Genomic DNA, 22636 nt, shown 5'->3' with positions numbered 1-22636 from the left:
AAACTAGTAGGGAAAGATGATTGTAAGTATGTTTTTACAATCTGATTTTGGATGCTCTGGAGCTGGATGGAATACCCTGTCTTAGCTGTGCCACTGGGAACTGAACTTGAGTTCCTATGGAACAGCTCTTAAAACAGAATTATGATGTTTTAAAAACTAGTATAAAGTAAACAAGTCTATTCAGCAATCTACACTCTGACCACCAAAGATCCCCCAGGCTCCAGCAAACAACCATCATCTGCTGAATGCTTTTAATAAAAGTTTCATAAAACTTGACACATAGTAAACAGTCTTGGGTGTGTTATCTTGGTGTTTGGTTTATGCACACGTGGCTGGCATAGATTGATCCTGACCCTGGAGTATTACAAGTTACCACAAAGTACAAAGGTGCAAACACTTCAGTTGCCCTCTTAAGGCAGGAGTTCTAATTTGAATCCATAGGCTTCAGAAATGTATAAGATTGGAGTGGTGAAAGTCCTATGTCATCTTAAATTTCTTTGAACTGGGGACAGTTGGCTAAATCTGAAGGACAAGGATGTGCCTGGTTTTTGAGGGAAGATCCCCAAATGGCCTTCTAAGTGTGTGGATAACTTAAGCGGTTTTTATCTGGTCATAGTAGGTTGTCTCCAGGAACACTGGAAAAATTGTGTTTAAGGTTTTCCTTTAAATAGAAAATGAGTATTGAGTTTGAGTGTCTACCATGTGTGCAGCCCTTAAGAGCAGTGATCATTTGGAACTGCATGTGGGGAATCCAGCTGGGTCTTGAGAAGAGCAGCTAGCAACCTTGTGAAACCTCCATTCCTACTTTTGACTGGTGCTGTTGCTTTGTTTTTACTTATGTTGGGAGAGAATCTTTATTCTAAGCACTTTTGTGCACTTTATAAATTGTGTGCCTTATATAAGTATAGGAAGCATTGGTTCACACATCTCATTCAGTGATGGACTTACACATCAAAGCCTCTTAACATTTGGGAAAGGAGTTTGTTGACTCATTACAATGAATGACCACTGAGCAAATCTTGGAACTGGGATATGCCAGTACAATATTAAAAGTCTTACCAAATTTGGTGACAGGTCATATGTTTATGTTGTAATCTGTATGATAAAAATCTGAAGGTCATTACTCTGGTTCATGGGCATCTGAATTTTAAGATGGTTAAGTGTAATCTGAAAGTTTAGAATATTTTAGGTTGTGAGGTCAACACAGACTGGTACTGCTGCCCTGTGTTTCTCAAGGGCTTTTTACATTTAGATATGGGGCTATGACTACATTCTCAAAAGCTGGGATACTTTGCTCTGAAGCTTGAAGTAATTTATTGACTGCATTTTCTTTGAAGGACAAATAAGACATTTTGTTAAAATAAAGTTTTTATAAATTCAAATATAAAAAGTTTTTACATACTTGTTTACATGTTAAATACTAAATACCTTCAGAAAACTAAAGGCTACTCACGTTATATAACCATCTTAAAGCTTTTTCAAGTGACCACCTTAAAGGCTGTAAAAGGTTATGTGAACATAGGTATTAGTGCAGAAGTGGTCCATGAAAATGTGGATTCTCCCAACTTCACAGAAGCATAACCTTGAATTTTAAGCATTTATCAATACAAACTTAAAACACATACCCTTAACTGATTCAAGTAACAGTGCTTTTAAGAATAAACAGTTTGTGATGCAGGGTCACTGGATCCTGTTCAGTTTTTCCTCTTTCCCTTTGGGGCTTCCTTTTTGTGTCCTGATGTGACTTGTTCTTTAGGTACAATCAAAACAGTTCCATCATTATTGTACTGGAGTGCATAGTGGTTTGGATTGACTGGCCTACCTTGGTCATCTATTAACCTACTAAAAACATCATAGTAGAGCTCATGCAGCTTCTGTTTCATTATGTCAATAGCTTTGTTACATTGATTTTGCTCATTCTTCAGGGCTTCCTTCTGTGTTTGCAAGTTACATATGTCATCTTCTAGATTCAAAATGATGTCTAGTTTACGTTTACGACAGTTTTGAGCAGCAACTTTGTTTTTTCCTCTTCGTCTGATGTCACGAATGAGAGACACTTGTAAGTCTGATAGGTAGTGCCTGCTTAGCATACTGTTGAAAGAGTCAACAGGCATGTGGACAATTTCATCTACAGAAAAGGGAATATGCAGAGCTTTAGCACGCTGTTCGTCACGGCTCAAGTTTCTATCTGAGTCAAGGCACTCACTGATTTTCTGAGACTTCTTTGACCGTGCCAAAGATTCAGATATGGGCTCTGGTACACCTGGTTGTAAGTGGTAAGTGTGGTCGTGAAATACTTGCTGACATTCAAGATCCTGGTAAAAGCCAGACATAGTCCTAATATCCATATGACAGCGTTCTGGGCAGCAGCCTCCTACAGCACCTAAATCATGACTAAGAGATTCGAGGTCACTACTGTAACCTACAGCACCATCATACATACATTGAGAAGAATTAGACTTGGTGATAGAGGTGTTGTAACTTGAATTTAATGAGATCCCAGAATCAGAGTCTGGATCTTCAAAAAGTTGAGAAACTTCCATTGGATTGAAACCTGTGGCCAATGACATTAGGTTTATTCCATCAAAGATGCTTGAATCAGTGTCATACAGGAGATCTTGACCTGTTAGAGTCCTCATTTGATTGTCAACAGTTGGGAGAGACATTGCAGGAATGGTTTGCTCAGAATTGGTGTGAGAATTTAGCTGAAGAAATGGTTCTTGTGCCTGTGAAATCCTTGCTGCTTGATCTCTTCTAAATGTGTTGGGGCACAGAAGCATGGCTTCATGAAGATTAACATCATGACTTATGGCTTGGCTCAGATTTATGTGATGCGCTGAGGAATTGACAGTCGCATTGATACTGTTTAGAAAGGGTGGAATGTCTTCCAGTGAGATGCCCTGAAGAAAGAGAACACTTTTAAAAGGAGTTCCATTATCACATTTATTTTCTCTGTCCTAATAAGGATATATTATTGACTATGAACAGCTTAATAAGAGATGCAATGTAACGTGTGGTCTCAAGTCAGAATATGCTTTACCTGTGGAGCAAAATGTCTAGATTATCATTAAGCCTTGTGATTTGCAGCTATCAATGCTTTTGTGGCCAAAATCTATATTGTGAAGGGTCAAGGATAAGTTCGTGCATGAGCAGTCTGGCAAGGAGAGACTCAAATGCTACCAGGAAAATGAAGTTAACTAGTATAGTATGAAAGGTCTAAATCTGGCAAAATGGCAAATGTTTAAATTCTGCACACTGGTTGTTTCTATGAAAAGCCTTTAAACTTCACAATGTACTTGGCAAATTGCTGTATCATCCAAGTAGGAGCGTCCCTTAATTCACACAGAGGTCTATCAAGATTCCTTTTACCTCCAGGGAATGTTCAGGCTGTGATGAAAGCAGTTGAAATAAATCTTCCAGAAAGAAAGATGTATCGGACCGGTGTAGGTGATTCTGTATATAAACAAAATGTATACCATCAGAAAAAAACATTTTAGTTATAGACTACCTTTCCTATTCCCTTCCCTCTTTTGAGAGGAGCTTATGTAACCAATGCTGGTCTGGAACTCATGGCAACCCTCCTACCACAGTCTTTTTTTGTTTGTTTTTTCGAGACAGGGTTTCTCTGCAGCTTTGGAGCCTGTCCTGGAACTAGCTCTGTAGACCAGGCCTGGTCTCGAACTCACAGATCCGCCTGGCCTGCCTCTTCCTCCCGAGTGCTGGGATTAAAGGCGTGCGCCACCAACGCCCGGCCCTACCACAGTCTTTTAGGTGCTGAAATTAGTGTCTCATTTGTGATTTTACTAACTAAACCCATTTTGATCATATCTATTGGTTCTGATTTACAACATGAATAGTTGGCATTTTAGATGGGAAGCTTTCTAGTCCATGTCCAGAGGGTCATGAGTTTATCTGCTTTGAAACCTGGTTACAACCAATTTACCAATTAAATTGCTCCATTAAAATCCAGCAATGATGGAGATCATGGTTCGGACCATAAGGTCCTTTCAGTGCAAGTCTGACAGTCAGTTCAGTATATGTTATATATGACATCTAACTCCCTGCATTCCATTAGTTTTAAGACTGTAGAGACACAATTGAACTAATACACAAATACTTTGGGTTCTGTGAAGCATGTTTATTTGGTGAGGGATCATAATACTACAGATTTACAGTGCGAAGCAAATACTAAAATAGTTTTAATTGGAAATTTTTTTTTGATTGTGGACTTATGGTCAATTTGTTACTTTAAATGTTGCCTCATATCTTTTTCAGGAGCATTCTGTTAAAAACGTGAAGCTCAGGAGGCTGAGGAGCTAATAACTATTCCTTGTCTGTAGCCCAGGATGGGTGGTAGATTCATAGGCAATACAGATAGGGACAATAGCTTTGCTAAGGAATTCAGTTCCCACTAAGTTATTTGCTCAGTCCAATGGTAACAGCTCATGTTAGTTCCTTGGTCTTTTTCTTTTCCAAAACTCATCATTCTAAGAAGAGGATTCTAACTGTATAACAAACTCTAGGTTTTTTTNAGACAGGGTTTCTTTGTGTGGCTCTGGGTATCCTGGCAATCTTGTTGTAGACCAGGCTGGCCTCATACTCACAAGATCTGCCTGACTCTGCCTCCCAAGTGCCCTGGCTGGTCTAGAACTTGCTATGTAGCCAGACAGGCCTCAAACTCAGATCCACCTGTTTTTACCTCCTGAGTGCTGGGATTAAAGGTACATAACACCACACCTGGCACTGTTTAAAGATAGTCTATGACACCCAAGTTATATAGTTTTTAGACATCTGGTTTCATAGAACTTTTCTATTTGTTCCTGTTACATAAAGCCAGGCATAATAGTGCCTTCCTGTAATCTTACCACTTGTGAGGATTGTAATTTTAAGGCCATTCACAGGTTACAAATAGCAAAGTCCTGTCTCAGTTAAACTACAGAAATAGGAATTGTTGAGTGGCAATGTAGCTCAATCAGTTAAGTGCTTAGCAAACAGAAAGCCCTGGATTAGAGCCCTGCACCACATAAATGGCATAGTACAGGCCTGTAATCCCAGTATGTGGTCAGAAATTCAAGGTTGCTGGGCAGTGGTAGTCCATGCCTTTAATCCTGTCACTGAGGAGGCAGAGGTAGGATCTCTGAGTTCCAGGATATCCAGGGCTACACAGAGAAACTGTCTTTTTATTTTATTTATTTATTTATTTATTTGGTTTTTCGAGACAGGGTTTCTCTGTGGTTTTGGAGCCTGTCCTGGAACTAGCTCTTGTAGACCAGGCTGGTCTCGAACTCACAGAGATCCGCCTGCCTCTGCCTCCCAAGTGCTGGGATAACATTGTCTTTTTAAAAAGTTGAAGGTTAGCTTTGGATACATAGCAAGTTTGAGGCGAGCCTGAGCTACCTGAGACCCTGTCTAGAGGGGAGGAAAAGTTGCAAACTTCTTAGTTCTATGGTGGTTTAGTGTCTAGGATATAATGTATATATTTTTGTTTATTATATAAAATATGTAGTTTCACATTTTCCCCACCCCCCCCTTAATAAAATTATTTTCTTAAATAGTTGAGCTATTTCTAGAAATACTGAAAGTATACTTGCAGATCATTTTATGTTGCTAGTAAATGTGAAGCTGGATCTTTTTCCCTCCCCCTTTGGTTTCAGAGAGGGTTTCTTTGTGTAATCCAGGCTGTTCTGGTACTCATTCTGTAGCACAGTTACAAAAAAAAAAAAAAAAAAAAAAAAAAAAAATTGTGTCGATGTTTTACCTGTCTACACTCTGAGCTCAGGACACATTTTCCTAGTGCTACTTGATGTTTTTCCAGGCTTTCTACTCAAGAATATGACTGATAATTCTTTTGTTTCCTGCTATGAAATACATCAAAACTGCAGACAGTACTGGAGAAAGCTTAGCAGTAAGCAGTACTGGATGCTCTTACAAAGGGCTCAGGATCAATTCCCAGCCTGCATATGGTGGCCTGTAAACTCCAGTTCCAGGGCATCTTGATGTCCTTTTATGGCCTCCACAGGCACCAGACATGTACATGGTACAGAAATATACAGGCAGGCAAAACATCAAAACACTTTTTTTTTTTTTTTTTTGGTAAAGTATAAGCTATTCTGAGAAATAATGGTACTGTGGAGGCTGAGGAGGACTACAAGCTCACAAGTTTGAGACTAGCTTAGGCAACACAGTATCTCAAGGAGAACGAAGGTACAATTCTAGTACACAATGACTCAGGGACATGAGCCTGGTAAGGCATGGCAGGATATGATAGCTCATGCCTACAAATCCCAGCATCTGGGAGGTGGGATAGGGTCAGGGGTTTAAGGTGAGTTTTGGCCAGTTTGGGCTACATCTGACCAAGAAAGTATCCTGCTTTGGGCGTTTAATATGTCTCTGCAAAATTTGGTCCAAACTGCTGTTTCATTGGTTTTCCCAGGAAAGAAATTTTCTTTGAATTGCTTATATTAACTAAATCACTGTTAGACATGGAAGATTTATTAGATACTGAGATAAAATAGTACCAGCCAATGTAGCTTAGACCTGTCTCTATATTTAAAAACTTCCATGAAACTGCTTCCACATATGGAATTTCAGGTAACTTAAGTCTGTGTTCCTGGCACTCTCCATCTTCTAAGGATTTTCAAGACTGAGCCACAGATTCCACCTCCCAGAGAAGGCAGATGCTGAAGTTGCTCATAGCGAAGACAACCACTAGGGCAAGGATGCATGCTCTAAGTCTTCTCTGCGGCACCTACGTGCCAAACTGGTGGCTAAAACCATCCAGATCTAAGTCAAAACCAGAATATGGTACACGTGAAACTAGGGGAAGTTCTGCCTATAGAAAAAACCCATTCTTCAGCCTGGTTCTTGGAGCTCACTCTGCGCCCAGAGAACTACAGAAAGATGCTCCCCAGTAGCCTGGACCTGGCCCCTTAGGTGAGGTGAGGGTACGAAAAGGGCTATTGGGTACCAGTGATTTGGCCGAGTCCACTGGCCAACTGAAAACTTGGGTCTGAACTTTAGTAGAAATTGAAAGAAATATTTGTAAGGTTGGTCCTTTGATCTCCCAGACCTGGACAGTCTAGCCTGATGTGAGCTATTTTGTTTTGCTTTTCGAGACAAGGTTTCTCTTTGTAGCCTTGGCTGTCCTGGAACTCACTATAGACAAGACTGGCCTTGAACTGTAAGAGATCTGCCTGCCTCTGAAGTGCTGGGATTAAAGTGTGCACCCACCACTGCCCGACTGCTAGCTGTCTTTCATTCCTTGTCTTGGCAAACACAAAATAACAAAATTGCTATTAAGTTCTATCTTTAACCAGAGAAAATGAGTTTATGGGCTAATTGCTTTGTAAGTACAACTAACACACATACACACTTTTAAATGCCAGATTTGCTAAAGACAGTGCATACACAATTCATTACCAACAAAGTCTTCATGAAAGGCAAACAAGAAGGCTGGAAGCTTCTGCCACACTTACCTCATTTCTGGACTCTGTGATTGTCCCTCCTTCCCAGGCAGGTACTTCTGTTTTGCTTTCATCTTTCCTACCCAGCTGTAGTGATTTTGCATGGGCTGACACTCCTTCCTCATCTTCCTCATGCTGGGAACTGTGATCCACAGCTTCACTCTTTTCTTTTAGTATATCATTCTCCTGTAAAAAAAAAAAAAAAAAAAAAAAAAAAAAAAAAAAAAAAAAAAAAAAAACACCCAAAATTCTACTAAGCAGAAAACCATTACCAACAAATAGAACAACTGTTCAAAAGCCACATTGTCAGCAGCTGAGGCTGGTACTTTGTCATGTCACTATCAGAGAAGCATTTAATCCTGAGACAATGGTCTTCTTATGTACCTACCCTTCAGACAGTCCAATCTACACAGCCTAAATTGTATATATTTATAGAGCCCCTCAGTTGAAACCATTAACAGTGTACTATGTTTGGAAATCAATGTTCTCAGCAGGGAGTTTTTATTCTCAGCTGAAAACAGATCAAAAACATAAGTTGGAAGCAGATATATATATAACATTTGATATGTAGAAAATCCTGGAAGCAGTGATTTTAAAATTAAGTACTGTCTTCTATTTGAAAGGCAGATGGGGTGAGGACAGGTTAGGAAAGGGTACGATTCACTTTATAGACCAAATGTGAAACTTTTATTTTTGGCTTAGATATTTCAACTTCACTTGTTTAACCAGAGGACTCCTTCCCGCTTTGAATTTATTTCATCTCAGAAAGTTTTTAAATGGTAAGAGGACTCTTCAAAACCAGTCATGTTACAGTGGAACTATCTACGGACACTTTCAGTTATGATACCAAAAGACTGGGCATATTTTGCTCAACTGTGACATCATTCAAACATCTGTTCTCAATTTCTTTTTCTTTTTGAAACAAAGGTCTCACTTTGAAACTCAGGCTGGCATTAGTCTTGTTGCAATCTGCTTGCTTCAGCCTTCACCCTCAGCCTTGGGATTGTAGACATGAAGTTGCCCCCTCCCTCAGCCCCCTCCTTCTCCTCTCTTTTCCTGTGTAGATCTCTGTGTAGCCTAATCTGGTCTTGAACTAGTGACCCTCATATTTCAACCTATAGAGTACTGGGGTGACAGCTACTTGATTCACTCCAGGATGGTTTTCTGATTTAATGTGATGTTAACAGGAGTAACTCAAGGGTCCTGAAAAATGTAAATGTCAACAAAATGAACATAAACAAATGCAGGGTGTGGGGCAGGACAGAAAGCCAGTGTCCTAACGCCCACATGATTTTCTTGGTTTGACCTGTCCAGTTGTATCACACTCTGATACTCTTCTCTTCCCCGCCCCCCCACACACCATGGTGTCTTGTTCCAGAGCAGTCAGTCCCCCCACACGCATGCTTCTTAGGACATTGATGTTCATGAGTGGCTCCCACTACTTTCTTCCCTTCTGTCTGTCACCCGGTTGTTCCTTGTTTCCCGTCTGTGGACAATCCTCATTAGCCACCCACTGTGGGCTGGTGCCTCCTAGCTACAGAACCATTCCCCTTGGTCCCCACATCCCATTCATTATTCTGCCCACCTTTATGGAAAAATTCTCCAAGAGTGCTCAGTGTGTTCTCTCTCAAATCCATCCCGATAAAGAATTCTGTTCCCAGCACACCACTGAAACAGTTTGCCAGACTATCCCAAATCTAAAGGCTCTCCATCCTTATATCTGACCCATTAGCAAATTATGGCGTAGTTACCACCAGCGGCTCCTGGAAACAGCTGCCTTACTTGGCACCCCAACAAACACCCCGCCTTTCTTCTAAGTCACCAGAGATTTCTAAGTTGCTCATTCTTGATCCTCAGATCTCCAAACTGAGCAATATCCTGAGGCTGTGTCCTCAGATTCATTCTCTCCAAATACTATTGTTTCATTTTTTCCTACTTCTCCCACTCTAATATAGTAAAGATTTATTTTTATGTGTATGGGTGTTTTGCATGCATGTATGTCTGCTTACCTCATGTGTGCCTGGTATTTGTGGAAGTCTGTAGAAGGTGTTGGATGTTCTAGGGATGGAGTTATAGACAGTGGCAAGCCCAATCTGGGAAGTGAGAATCACTGGAGTTGTCTGGAAACTCAAGCAGTGCTCTTAATCACTGAGCCATCTCTCCAGTCACTCTCTGTATTTTTTAAAGGCACCTCTACTGCCAATACTTAACTATTTTTTCTATACCATTTAGCACCAGCTGTGCTTATTTGTATTTATTGTCTGTTCCACTAAAATAGTTCTCTCTCTCTCTCTCTCTCTCTCTCTCTCTCTCTCTCTCTCTCTCTCTCTCTCCCTCCCTCCCTCTCCTGTTCCTGCACCCGTGCATATGAGCACAGAAGCCAGAGGAAGGTGTTGGGTGTCTTGCTTTATTCCCTCACTGAACCTGGAATCAGGCTAGCAGCCATTAATCCCCAAAGTTCCCTCTGCCTCTGTTCTCCACAGCACTGGGGTTATCGACACCCAATGGCTGTGCTCAAATTCTTACATGGGAATTAGAAGTCAGGTACTCATGTTTGCAGGACAAGTACTCTCTCACTCACTGAGTTGTCTCCCCAGCTCCCCTCATTTTATTTCCATCCATCCATCTATCCATCCATCCATCCATCCATAGAGAAGGGTCTCTTCTCTACATAGCCCTGACTACCTGAAACTCACTAAGTACAATATGATAGCCTTCAAGTCACAGGGCTCCACCTGCTTCTATTTCCCTGGTGCTGGGATAAAGGTGTGAGTCACCAAGCCCAGCACAAAACAGCAGTTTCTCCGAGGCAGGGACTCAATCCATATGCCTTGGATCTACTCCAGAGTCTGTCATTTATTGCCCTTTAGCAAATATCCATAGGAGTCAAATCTTAGGCACAACATCCTTAGACTTCAGCAGGAATTCTTCTAGGTTGTTCCTTCCTGCAATCACAGTGCTGACTTCTCTAAATTGGGAAGGAGCGCAAGGGGAAAGAGTTACTGATCATTATTCATTCCACTGCCCATCTTTTGTCCAGCCGAGGCTTCTTTCACTAGCCCTAAACACTGGATTCTCAACAAAGCGGATTTGTTTATAAAGCTGCTGTGGTTGAACAGAACTTTTAGAAGCTGCAGTGTATGAGGTAATTCAATACATAAGAACACCCACACACATGCAAATAGAAGGCCATGCCTGTGAGGTCATGCACAGTACATACAGGCTACATCAAGCCCATAAACAAATGATCAGATGAACAGAAGTCTGGGAAGACTGTGGGTGGGTGGGTGGGGGGTCAGAGTGTGACATCAGGACTGGTGACAAATGTAAGATGTTCTGGAAAACTCAGGGAAGAACTTAAGTTACAGAATTCTGTATGATCAGAATATTACTGTAAGAGGCCACAGTTGGTTAAAAGTCGGGGCTAGAGAGATGGCTCTGCAGTTAAAAGCACTGACTGGGGTTCCATTCTTAACATCCATCTTATACACTCTTCTGGGTATAGAAGCCCTCTAGAGCTCTCCACGAACCTGCATAACACTACCCACACACACCTTTAATCCCAGCACTTGGGAGACTTGGGCCGGCCTCCTGTGAGTTCAAGACCAAATGTGGTCTACATACCAAGCTCCAGGCTAACCAAGGCTGCATAGTGATATCCTGTCTTAACCTCTAGCCCTACCCCCCACCAAAAGTGGGAGGTGGGGACCCTATCATGTGAGGGTGGATCCCAACTTGTTGAATAAGGAGCCAAACAAAAGGACAAATTCACTAGAGTGTAAAATATAAAGTCTAATGGGAAAAAATCTAAAATCTGGATAAAGGACATTATCCAATATTATTGCTTAAAAATTTTTTGAGTAATCCCAGCACTCGGGAGGCAGAGGCAGGTGGATCTCTGTGAGTTCGAGACCAGCCTGGTCTACAGAGCTAGTTCCAGGACAGGCTCCAAAGCCATAGAGAAACCCTGTCTCGAAAAACCAAAAAAAAAAAAAAAAAAAAAAAAAAAAGTTTTGAGATTTTTATTTCATGTGTATTTGTGTTTTATCTGCACATATGTCTGTGCATGTGTGTGTTCAATGCCCAGAAGAGGGCAATGGGTACCATAGGACTGGTTGTGAGCCACCATGTGGGTGTGAGCCACCATGTGGGTGCAAAAAGCAGAAGCTGAGCCCAGGTCTGGGAAAGCAGCCTGCACATTAAACTTGGTCTCAGGGTCTGCTTGCCAGACAACCCAACTCGGGGTAGCTAGTGATGCTGCCTCTGGGCCTGCAGGGAGGAGGCAGTCATGGGGAGAGGATTCACCATGACACTGTTCGTATTTACAGGGGGAAGAGAGCCCGCTGCTCCCATGATGCAAAGCCCAAAGTGGCCTAGTACTGGGCAGCTTAGCTACAAGCTAAGAAAGGATCTAGCCGGTTCCAGCAGCTGTGTAAAGTTGGATCACGTGCTAAACACTCTGAGCCTCAGTTTTCCTAACTCTAAAAGGATGGGATATTATGGAACTAGAATTTTAAATACTTGAGGAAGTGTCCTTTCATACATTTCAAGACACACGTATCCCCCCTCCCTACAGCTTCTGACCCGGGAGCCTTGCTTATCTTGCTAACGGCTGCCAACACCCCAACTGGCATTCCAAGAGAAAGTGATGCCAGCCCCTCAGATGACCTCTGTCCTCTCTGGCTTCTCTCAACTTGCTGGCTTGCAGCTGAGGCACAGGGATGTCTTCTATGTCGGAGTCTGCGGCCCATGCTCTTAAGGCCCAGGCAAGTTAAATCTGTTACTCAGTCACTTTTATTTGTGTGTGTAGGTGAGATGTGCCCTAGTGGGCTGAAACCGCACTAAAACAATAAAAAAAAGAAATGTCCCGTGTGTGTTCCAGGAAGCCGCCTAAATGTGGGCCAGGGGGAGCACTTTCTGTGATTTCAGAGCTGCTGCTTCAGGGCTGCCCACCACATCCCACTCTCCTGGGCAAGGAACCACCAGAACCTCAGCTTGAACCTTCAGACCAGACTGTCCCCAAAGTGTCATGATTTTCTTTTAGGGCACCTAGCCCATCTTCTTAGGGCCTTTTCCCTAGCAGGCGATCCCCTCACGTGTCCTGCTTTCTCTGTCATCCAAGAAAGGAGCAGCCTGGGAGAAAAGGTTTTCTGTGAGGGGGAGAAGCAAAGCTGGGCTTGTCTTTAGGAGGGTTTCCTTCCTCCTTTCCGTCCTCCCTTCATGTCTTTCTTACTTTTTCCTTTTTTCTTATAAACTCTCTGAAGACCCTGTCTGCTGGCAGCGTGGACTAATTTGGCTGTACTGGATCCTGAGGAGAGGGAGGAGCTCTTGCTCCTGCCATGCCCTTTGTGAGTGGTTGCGGCTGGCCTGACTGGCCCTTTCATGTCCTCACCTGGGGGAGGAGTGGGGAGACCTGCTTAGACTTTTAGGGTTGGGTGAACCTTCCAAGACAAAGAACAGAGCACTGTCTATGAGGGGAATGACATCAGAGGGAGCTGAGAGTCCTGAGGCCTGTCTCTAGGCTGCAGGCCACCTGGAGTCACCCGGCCCCGAGAGAACCAAGGAGCCAGATAAAGACAGCCTGTGTCCGGCTTGGCCTGGGTGGTTTTTAATAACAGTTTACAGTAATTACAGCTCGTGTCCACTGTAGGCTGCACGGCTATTACCTCATTTAAGCTGCTCAGCATCCTGGCAAGGTATGTACTGTTAACATTCCTTTCACGGGCAGGAAACTGAGGCACAGAAGTTAGACAGGTGACCTTCTGTTGTAGTAGCAAGTGACAGGATTGATTTACATTCGGCTGTGGGCACTTTCATAACCAGCTAGAAGCCTAGTACTGATATTCTCTCTCTCTCTCTCTCTCTCTCTCTTAAGACAGGGTTTCTCTGTGTAGCCTTAGCTGTCCTGGAACTTGCTCTGTAGACCAGGTTGGCTCAACTCAGAGATCCACCTTCCTCTGCTTCCTGAGTGCTGGTGTGTGCTACCACCGCCTGGCTCTACTGATTCTTAATGACCCTCTAGATCATATATGCATCACCGAAGCTCACCCCTGCTAAGTTGGTGTAGGCAGGAGTTATAGATGAGTCAGGACCCTCTGTGAACCAAACATGCTGAGAGTGGATGGTGGGAAAGAGGTTTGTTTTCCCAGGATCCATTTTTCCCACTTGTAACATATGTTAGAATATTTCAGTGGTAAAACCCGAGGCATGTAAATCCTCTTCTGAAGGCCCTTGGAGGAAGCCGTGTGCCAGCCAGATAACAGCAGACATTCTTTAGGTAGATGAAGCTAAGACACAGGGGCCCCATGTTCAACGTGGCTAACTACCAGAAGTACAAAACAAAACAGCAGGCCAACTTTCAAATAGCAGCCCTAACACTCAAGACACAAAGATATGAGCCCCAACCCCCAGGGTCATTTAAATGGAGCCATTGCTCTTGTATGTAGCCCCTTCTGCAGGCTTGAGTGTATTGGGGTGTTTGGGGGAGGTAAAAGTTGTATGTGTGTGGGTGGGGGGGGTTGCTCCTTTATCATCTATTTATTTCATTTAAGTTTATTCCAGGAGACCAAATAGCCCAACTGGCCCTCAAAATGTCAGATCTCATGTAGCCCAGACTGGCCTTAAACTCCCCATCCTCCTGTCTCTCTCCACTTCCTGGGTGCTGGGATGATAGGCGAACAGCACTACACATGGGTGCTGCTGATGAATGAGCAGCTTCCTGCCTACTGGGCATGCTCTCTACTAACTGGAGCCACGCCCCCAACCATCAACTATTCTTTCATCACAGTTTTTGGGGCTAGGATTTACATAGGTGTAGATGTAAACATCCAGCTATTCACTCTGTCGAAAGGAAGCACATATGTAATCTGTACCCCAACCATGACATTAGATGCTTCAGAAAGTTCTCTCCTGCTCCACACACATTTAGTTGTGTGGGGGTGAGTGCATGTGGAGGCCAGGGGACAGCTTGGAGGAGTCAGCGCTCGCCTTACACCATGTGGGTCCCAGCGATTGAACTCAGGTCCTCTCGTTTGGTGGCAGAAGCCTTTCCCTGCAAAGCCATCTTACTTCAGCAATCACCTCCCACCAGTCTGATGGCTGCACTGACAGCCTGGTTTACATGGAGAGAGTCCCCAGTAGGGAAGGAAGGAGTCCTTTCATGCTGAAGTAGACTCCGTGTGGTCAGGCAGCCTTCAGCAATCTCCTGGAGAGGAAAAGGTTTGCTCTGGCTTTGACATGGAGCTCATGGTATCTGTCAATACAGAGGAACCAAGCAGAGCACTTACTGCTCACAAGAATGCTCCAAATAAGGACATTAGTATTCTTTTCTGACCAATTGGAAAGCCAGGTTTGCAGAGCTCCCAGGAGGAGGTGGAGCTGGAGTGTCAAGGCCTCCAGTGTCCATGGACTCAACTGAACAGGCTGTTAGCTCTGAAGCTGACTTTGGTTATACCATCTTCAGTAACTGAGCAGCATTGCCAGTCAGTTGAAGACTTCAGGAGCAACACCGAGGCCTCTGGGAGGAGAAATCCAGCAGGCGTGTTCAGCGTCCCAGCCTGTGGTGGGCTGCTAAGGTGTCCCGCTGTCCTACCGGCTGGATTTGCCAGTTCCTACAACTGTGTTGGCCAACTCCTTGATCTGTTCGAGTGTGTGTTTATCCATCCATATTCTGTTCATTCCATTTTCCTGGCGAAGCCTGGTCGATAAGATCGGAACTCCGTCCTAGCTCCTGGAGGCCTCCTAAGGCAGGGCCGCACTCTGCCAGCCACCACCTGCTACTCAATCAAAACAACTGGGGCACAGGGCTCTGCCGCCTCCAGCTGCTCAGAGGTCTCATTTCAGTTTATCCTTCACAGCTGTGTCTGAGGAGCCGGTCCCTCACAAGGCTGCTCTGAGTGGGGGAAGATTGTTTTTCCCTTTGAAGTTTCCAAGTGGGTGGGGGGTGTGGCTTACTCAGCGCTTAGGAAGAGTAACCAGTTCTATTCCAGGCAAGGTCACCACCAACTTGCTCCATCAGTTTAGGCGGGCCACACCTTGCCACCTGAGCCAATGATAGGGCCAACTTGAATGTCTATTCTTCAGCGGCCCCATCCACTTGAGTGGCTGGCACGAAGTGGTCCAGATTTCAGAGCTGACCTACGTTCAGTTTGGCGGGCTGGCCTTGAAGGACCCACAATGCATTACGGTCATGACATCCATGAAGTGCAAGCCCCTGCTGAGTGACGCTGCGGATGCTGCACCAACTTCTGCTCCTGGCCCTGGGCAGACTGAAGTTGAACCTCAGTTGCCACACCGCAGACACGGCAGAGGGTGCTCTGGGCTGCAGAAGAAGGCTCCAGGGCACAGTGTTGGCTCAGGGGAAGAGATGGCTTGTGGATGGTGACAGTTGAGCCAGGCTGAGAATTTAACAGTGAAAAGGAATGAAAGAGGCTGGTATTTTCTGGGCAAAGCTAACTGGGGCAAAAGTGATCCCGAGGTTGTCTGGGGAAAGGAAGGGAAGGAGGTTTGGACTGGAAAGTAGGTCATGGGCAATTTATCAGCAGGCTAGTAGTTCAGCCAGACTGGTGTCAGAGTGGCCACACCTGGGGAGCCCTGAAGGACAAAATATGGAGCTGGAAGGTAATGAGGAGCAACACCAGCAGCAGAATGAAGCGCAGGGACTCTGGAACCCTGCCAGGATGATGTACAGCCGCGAGTCCTTCCAATACGAAGGACTGCAGTGTGCCAGCTTCACGCCCCTTGACCAGCAGCATCTCATTGACTCGGCCCAGCATCCCTGCTAGCATCCATTCTACTACACAGAAGACAGCTCAAGCTTCAGAGAGGGTGAAGCGTGTGCAGCAGATCACGCGGGCAGTGGAGACAACCTAGTAGGTCTGGCAGGCACAGGGCTGGCACCTTGCTTCTAGACTGGCCTGCCCCAAACCCTGGACCCTGGATTCTGGATTCCTGCTCTGTGACCTAAGGAGCAGGAAGATGGAAAGTGGGAATAACTGAACAGATAAGATTTTTCTGTAACCCACCAAAGACAAACAAACAAACAAAAACAAAGTGTAATCATGACGGTGGTTTGAATTGCGGTTCTCAGGATTGTTGCCAGGTGGTGGCAGAGCACACCTTTAATCCCAGCACTCGGGAGGCAGAGGCAGGTGGATCTCTGTGAGTTCGAGGCCAGCCTGGTCTACAAGAGCTAGTTCCAGGATAGGCTCCAAAGCTACAGAGAAACCCTGTCTTGAAAAAACAAACAAACAAACAAAAACAAAAACAAACAAACAAAAACAACCAAAATCAGGATTGCACATCAAGCCAGCAAACCTCGCTTCCTCATCAGAACATACCAAGTCCCACCACACAAACAGCCCCTTACACAAACTGACTAACTCTCCTTTCTTTCTTTCTTTCTTTCTTTCTTTCTTTCTTTCTTTCTTTCTTTCTTTCTTTCTTTCTTCCTTCCTTCCTTTCTTTTTTTTTCCTTTTTGTTTTTTGAGACAAGGTTTCTCTGTGTAGCCCTGGAACTCACTCTGTAGACCATGTTGGCTTCGAACTCACAGAGATCACCTGCCTCTGACTCCTGAGTGCTGGAATTAAAGGTGTGTGCTACCACCTCCCAGAATTGACTCAGTTTCTAACAGCTGGAATATAAGCAAGCTGTATAGTGGACAGAAAGGAGATGGGACTTGTTCCGGTTAAACTGTGCCCTCTAAAATCCCTATTAAGTCCTAACGCCTAAGAATGTGGCCATATTAGGAAATCCAGTAATTGTAAATATGAGTAGGTAAAAAGAGAGCCGGACGGGCCTTCCTATGTAAAAGGGAGTGTGCGGGAAGGAGGCGTGTGAAGGGAAAGGCAGAGACTGGCAGCAGAAGCCACAGAACGCCAACTACTCCAGCAGACCACCAAAATGCAGCTCCTACCATCAGTCCTTAGAAGGAAGCAATCTGCCAACGCCTCGCCTGGGACCTCTCGCCTCCAGGAAATCTCTCTTTGAGCACACAGCCTGAGTACTGTGTCCTAGAACTCTAACACAACAGCCTGTGTTGTTCCTTCCCATTCAAGGAGCCAAAGTAGACCTTTACAACAGCCACTGACAGCAAAACGAAAACCCTCCCATGAAGCCACACCGCCATGAATGAAGAGTTTGCCTGCACCAGGGTGTCGGGAAGTTTGTTTCCCATCTCTGACCAACTGGCCTAAGCGTTAGGAGATGCTATTGATTTTTGAAACAAATATAAAATTGACTTCAACAATCAGAAATGGTTTTTCTCTCCCCTTCATCCTTGGGCTATGTATGTGATTCTATGACCTAAGGGAACCATCCTAATGTAAGTCGGGTGTTGGTAAGATTGCTCAGACAGCGGAGAGGTGGCTGTGAAAGAGGACACAAGATGACCACAAGCCAGCTCAGTTCCCAACGGCTCTTTGAAACGCTGACATAGTCACTTTCTCAAAACTGTTGTTCTTTTTTATTATTTTCTTTTATGTGTATGGGTATCTTGCAAACCCTGGGCCCACAGAGGTCAAAAGAGGATGCCAGATCCTGTGGAACTGGAGTTACCGGTTCATAGCCACCATGTGAGTACTAGGACCCAAACTTGGGTGCTCTGCAAGGGAAGCCAATTCCTGTGATGCCCTCTGGCACATGTGCCAGAGGCAAGAAGAGGGCGTCACCTGCAGCTGGAGTGACAGACACTTGTTAGCCGCCATTTCAGTGCTGGGAACAGAACCAGGGTCTTCTGGAAGGGCAGTAGGTGCTCTTAAGCCCTGAGCCATCTCTCCATCCCCCCTAGCTTTATTTCTTGAGAACCCCACACTTCCCTGAGCCAAGCACGAGCTTCATCAGTTGTAAGTGAATGACCATGGTTATAAAAGGAAGCTGTCAGTTCCGGGGAATTCCAGAGTCTGTTTTCATAATTACTAGCCCAAGAAGTGAAATCAAAGCAGTACTTGTCTTTTGATACTTTGAAAAACCCCCTATTCTAAAATGGCTTTTTTTTTGCACATGCCTAGAAGTTGTGAAAAATTATACTTTAAAACCAGAATCTTGTACAGCTCAAATGGAAGTCCCTGGAATTCTCTCTCAGTTATCTAGTTCCCCACCTGCATTCCTACCGTCCTCCACATTCACTCCCTAATAAGCCAGCTGGCTCCAGAGACAGACAAATCCAAAGGAAAAGGTGGACGGGGACAGGGACTGGGGCAGATTTCAAATGAAGGGGAAAAGCGCAGTGCGCTACGGGCTCAGGGCTGGCACCAACCTTCCCTGTTAGTTGGCTCGACACCCCTCCGGAAAACCTCACTCTCCCATGGGGGCTTGGAGTGATTCACATTGCCCATGGGAGGAAGTACGAAGGCCTAGGCAATCGCAAAGCCTGGCATTATTTCTCTAGCTCATATTCCTCAGAGTCATGGTCTTCATTATGACTGTATAACCTGCTTTTTATTTTACTATGATTTTTTTTTTTGGTTTCTTCAAGACAGAGTTTCTCTGTAGCTTTGGTTCTTGTCCTGGAACTTGCTCTGTAGACCAGGCTGGCCTCAAACTCACAGAGATCCTCCTGCCTCTATCTCCCGAGTGCTGGGATTAAAGGCGTGTGCCATCACCGCCCAGCTATGATTTCTTAAGAGAATTATTTATTTTTACCTAGTGTCTTTGAGTATGTTGCCTGGATGTGTCTCTGTGTACCTGAACACGCAGGGTCTGCAGAGGTCAGAAGAGGGTGTCAGATCTTCTGGAAGTGGATGGTCGATAGCCACCATGTGTGTTAGGACCCAAACCTGGGTCCTCTGCAAGCTCAGCCAGTGCTCTTAACCACTGAGCTCTCTCCCAGCCCAGAACCTGCTTTTACGAAAACAATCCAAGCCAGGCATGGTGGTGCACACCTGTAATCCCAGCACTTGGGAGGCTGGGACAGGAGGACTAAGAGTTCAAGGCCAGCCTGGTCAACAATACTCAATAAAGCTAGTTGTGGCCCACCCCCACCATCAAAACCCAATCAAACAGACAACAAACAAACCAATCTAGCACCAGAAAGTAGTTGACTTGGAGCCTGGAGACAGACTGAGTCAGGGCCTGACTCGTCCCATCCCAGATGCACTCTTATAGAGGGAACCTGAGTATAGCCCACAGAACTTAATTTATATCCCATTCTGGGAGACGGAAGACTTGGTTCTCAGTCCACTTCTGGCATTTACTAATATATGGATTTTTTCCCCCTTAAGCACAAATTGGACATGTAAATGGCATTACCACACCAGTTCACTGGCTCCTACATCTAAAGTCTTCAGCAGCTGATCACTGTCTAATTGAACAGAACCAACCCCCCCCCCCCCATTGTCTAGCAGGTGCACAGGCCAGCACTGCCAAGAGAAGTGTTGGGGTGAGGCTGGAGGAATTGGGACTATCGTGGCTTTATTACATCTAAGAAGGAGGGACACCGGGTCCTCACAAGGAGGACCATTGGCTGCCACAGAGTAAGAGAAAGATTAGAGGAGCCTGACATCTCGGTTCAGATGCCACCTCCATCACCAGCCAGTTTTGTTACCTTGCACAAGTTTCTTAACCTGTGCTTCGGTTCCCAGGCCATCAGAGCTGCCTCCAAAATCAGCTTACTATCTGTATAGGTATCAGCCAGGTAATGGTAGGAAGGAAGTCTTCGGAGAGAAAAACCTTCCCTTCAAAGTCTTCTACACTTAGTAAGCTGGAGGACATTCAGTCGCGAGAAAGGTGTGGTACCACTTTGTATAGAATCTTAGGATTTCAAACCGACACATTGCAGGACCAGGAAAGGTACGGGGGCAGCGGGTGTCTCGCCTCAGGGATCACACCCCTCCCGTTCCCTCAGGGAGTTCAGATCTGCGGAGTGGAATCGGGAGTGGCTTCCTGTTTGTTCTAAACCAACAGAAGCCTCCCAAGACTAGCACCAACCCCCACCCCATTAGTTCCCAGCCCTGGGAGGAGGAGGAAGGGATCATCAGATCAACCTAACAGTGAATCACCAGCACCTCATGCAATGACCCCTCCAAGAAAGGGTGGAGGAGCCCGTCAGGCAACTGCCTACACAAACTGGGTGATTCTGAAGAGCCGCAAACAAATCAGCTTAGTCCAATTCCCATTTTGCATAAGGCTGCTCTTCACAGAAACAACGTCCTACGAACACTTGTGGATCCACACCGATAACGCCAAGCTCTCGGCAGCTCCCGGGGAGGCAGGAGCTCTCTACATGTAGAGGTCTTTCCAGTTTCAGTCCCTAGATCTTGGGGAACTGTTTTGTTCAGCTAAACGAAAGCACCGGCAACCAAAGGGAACTTGCGTGTCCCAGGAAAGACTACGTGTTTTGTGTTTATTAATAAGGGATTTCTTAAGCGAGGGGGTGGATGATCAGAGGGACCAACTGCACTGAACACCGTGGCTCCTTATTCCAGGTGCACAACCACAAACGGGCTACAGTAAGGTTAAATTCAGGGCGAGGGCCCTGCCTTGGCTTGGGTGCGTGGTTCTTCAGAGAGAAGCGCATCTTCTCAGAGGATGAGGCCTCCCCCAGAGTCTCTAGTGCCGCACACGTTCCCCATCAAGGCGTCTTAATGCACTCGGGGTACTGATTGAAGACCGTGAACCAGACAACACCGTCCCCTCTCGCTTCCTCATTACCAAACTACCCTCCACAGCCATCAAACACAAGAAGGGTGTTTTCCGCACGCAAATCGATTTCATCCACTTTTCCCAAAATCAAATCCCAGAGCACTCACCATCTTCATTCAAAAAGAGGCAGGGCAGATTAGTCCCGCAACCTGCAACTAACTACCTAGGGTAAGGAGAGCACTGGTGTGGCCCTGCCTAGTGACCTTAGAGCTCGGGGCCAGTTCTTCCAGCCCTGGGTAGACGTGCCATTCGCTCGCGTCCCTTCAGGTTACCTGGCTCTCGCGTCCACCTGTGTCCTGCACCTGCGCCGTCGGTTCCGCCGCCTTTTCCTCCTCCTCGGCAGCCAGAGGGCTGCTGTGAGTCTCTCGGAGGTCCCCGCCGCCCGCGGGTGCCGCCTGGCCACCGTCTCCCACAGCAGACGAGGCGGCCGTGCCGAGCAGCCCGTGGGCCCCGTCTGCGTCCCCGGTCGCCACGCTGTGCACTAGCCACGCGTCTACGCGGGTGCGGGGAACGAAGGGGACGCCGAGCGCGCGCACTTCGCGCAGCAGCCGGCCCTTGGCAAGCAGCTGGGGGGAGTGTCCCCAGCCTTCCGAGGCCGAGAAGGGACTAGAAGCCCAGGCAGGGCGGGTGGGACAGAGTGGGAGCAGCTCCTCGCAAAGTGCGGCGGCCGGCGGCTGCAGGCAGAGATCCAGGTCCACACGGAGCCTAGCTAAGCTCAGCAGCACCGTGAGGTTCAGGAGGCCGCCGCCCGCCCACCACGGCTTCTGGAGCTTCATTTCCCACGGCGCTCCTGGGATGCGGGCGCCCACCCGGCCCGGCACTGCAGCCGCCGCGGTGGCACGTCTGGGACCCTGTCGCCAGCACCAGCCAGGAAGACAATGGACCAGAGCGTACAAGGGGCTGTCTCAGCCTGACCCCAGCCAGGCACAATGGCTCTCCGTCGGCTGCCCGCACTGTGCCTGGCGCGGCCAGGGATCTGGAGAGGCGGAGGAGGAGGCACCTGCAGCACCCAGCCCTCTGGACCCGCCCCATGGTCTGGCCACGCCCCTAAATTAAATCCCGCCCCCTAGTCAAGCTTCGCCCCGCCCAAAACCTTAGGCATTGTCCCCATAGGATGTGCCCGCGTCTGTCCTGGGCTCCAAGCCTCTTTATAGGAGGGGCCTTAAGGCATTTTGGAATGGAAACGATTTGGGGATCCCAGAGGTTCCTGGCAGCCCCATGGTAGTGAGGTGGACCACTCTAGCTGAAAAAACTAGGGGTTAAAGTGGAGGAAAGTTCGGGGAGTTGAGTGGGAGGAGACAGGACGTGTCAACTTCCAAGTAGCTGGAAGCTTCGAGGCACCAAGCACACGTGGGGACCACTGACCAGAACAGAGGATAAGAGAAGAGCTAACTGGGCGGTGATGGCTCACACCTTTAATCCTAGCATTCGGTAGGCAGAGACAGGTGGATCTCTGTGAGTTCGAGGTCAGCCTGGTCTACAAAGTTAGTTCTAGGACAGCTAGGGTTGTTACCCAGAGAAACACTGTCTCGAA

The 22636-nt window shown here is 46.2% G+C and overlaps 1 protein-coding gene across 1 annotated transcript; it reads right to left on the bottom strand.

Annotated features, from left to right (window-relative positions):
• Nucleotides 1–1290: 1290 nt before the first annotated feature.
• Nucleotides 1291–22078, bottom strand: Nfe2l3 (NFE2 like bZIP transcription factor 3). The gene is made up of 4 exons (XM_050155486.1): nucleotides 21375–22078; nucleotides 7476–7649; nucleotides 3370–3453; nucleotides 1291–2900 (listed from the first exon to the last, which is right to left on the bottom strand). Exons 1-4 carry the CDS (start codon nucleotides 21876–21878, stop codon nucleotides 1695–1697), a joined length of 1968 nt encoding a protein of 655 aa, XP_050011443.1. The 5' UTR covers nucleotides 21879–22078; the 3' UTR covers nucleotides 1291–1694.
• Between the last annotated feature and the right edge of the window lie 558 nt (nucleotides 22079–22636).

The sequence above is a fragment of the Alexandromys fortis genome, unplaced genomic scaffold (genome assembly GCF_014885135.2).
Source record: "Alexandromys fortis isolate MF-2015 unplaced genomic scaffold, M_Fortis_MF-2015_v1.1 scaffold_93, whole genome shotgun sequence".
In the NCBI taxonomy this organism is placed as follows: Eukaryota; Metazoa; Chordata; class Mammalia; order Rodentia; family Cricetidae; genus Alexandromys; species Alexandromys fortis.
The sequence above is the reverse complement of the archived record's forward strand: the minus strand, read 5'-3'. Positions and strand labels throughout refer to the sequence as shown.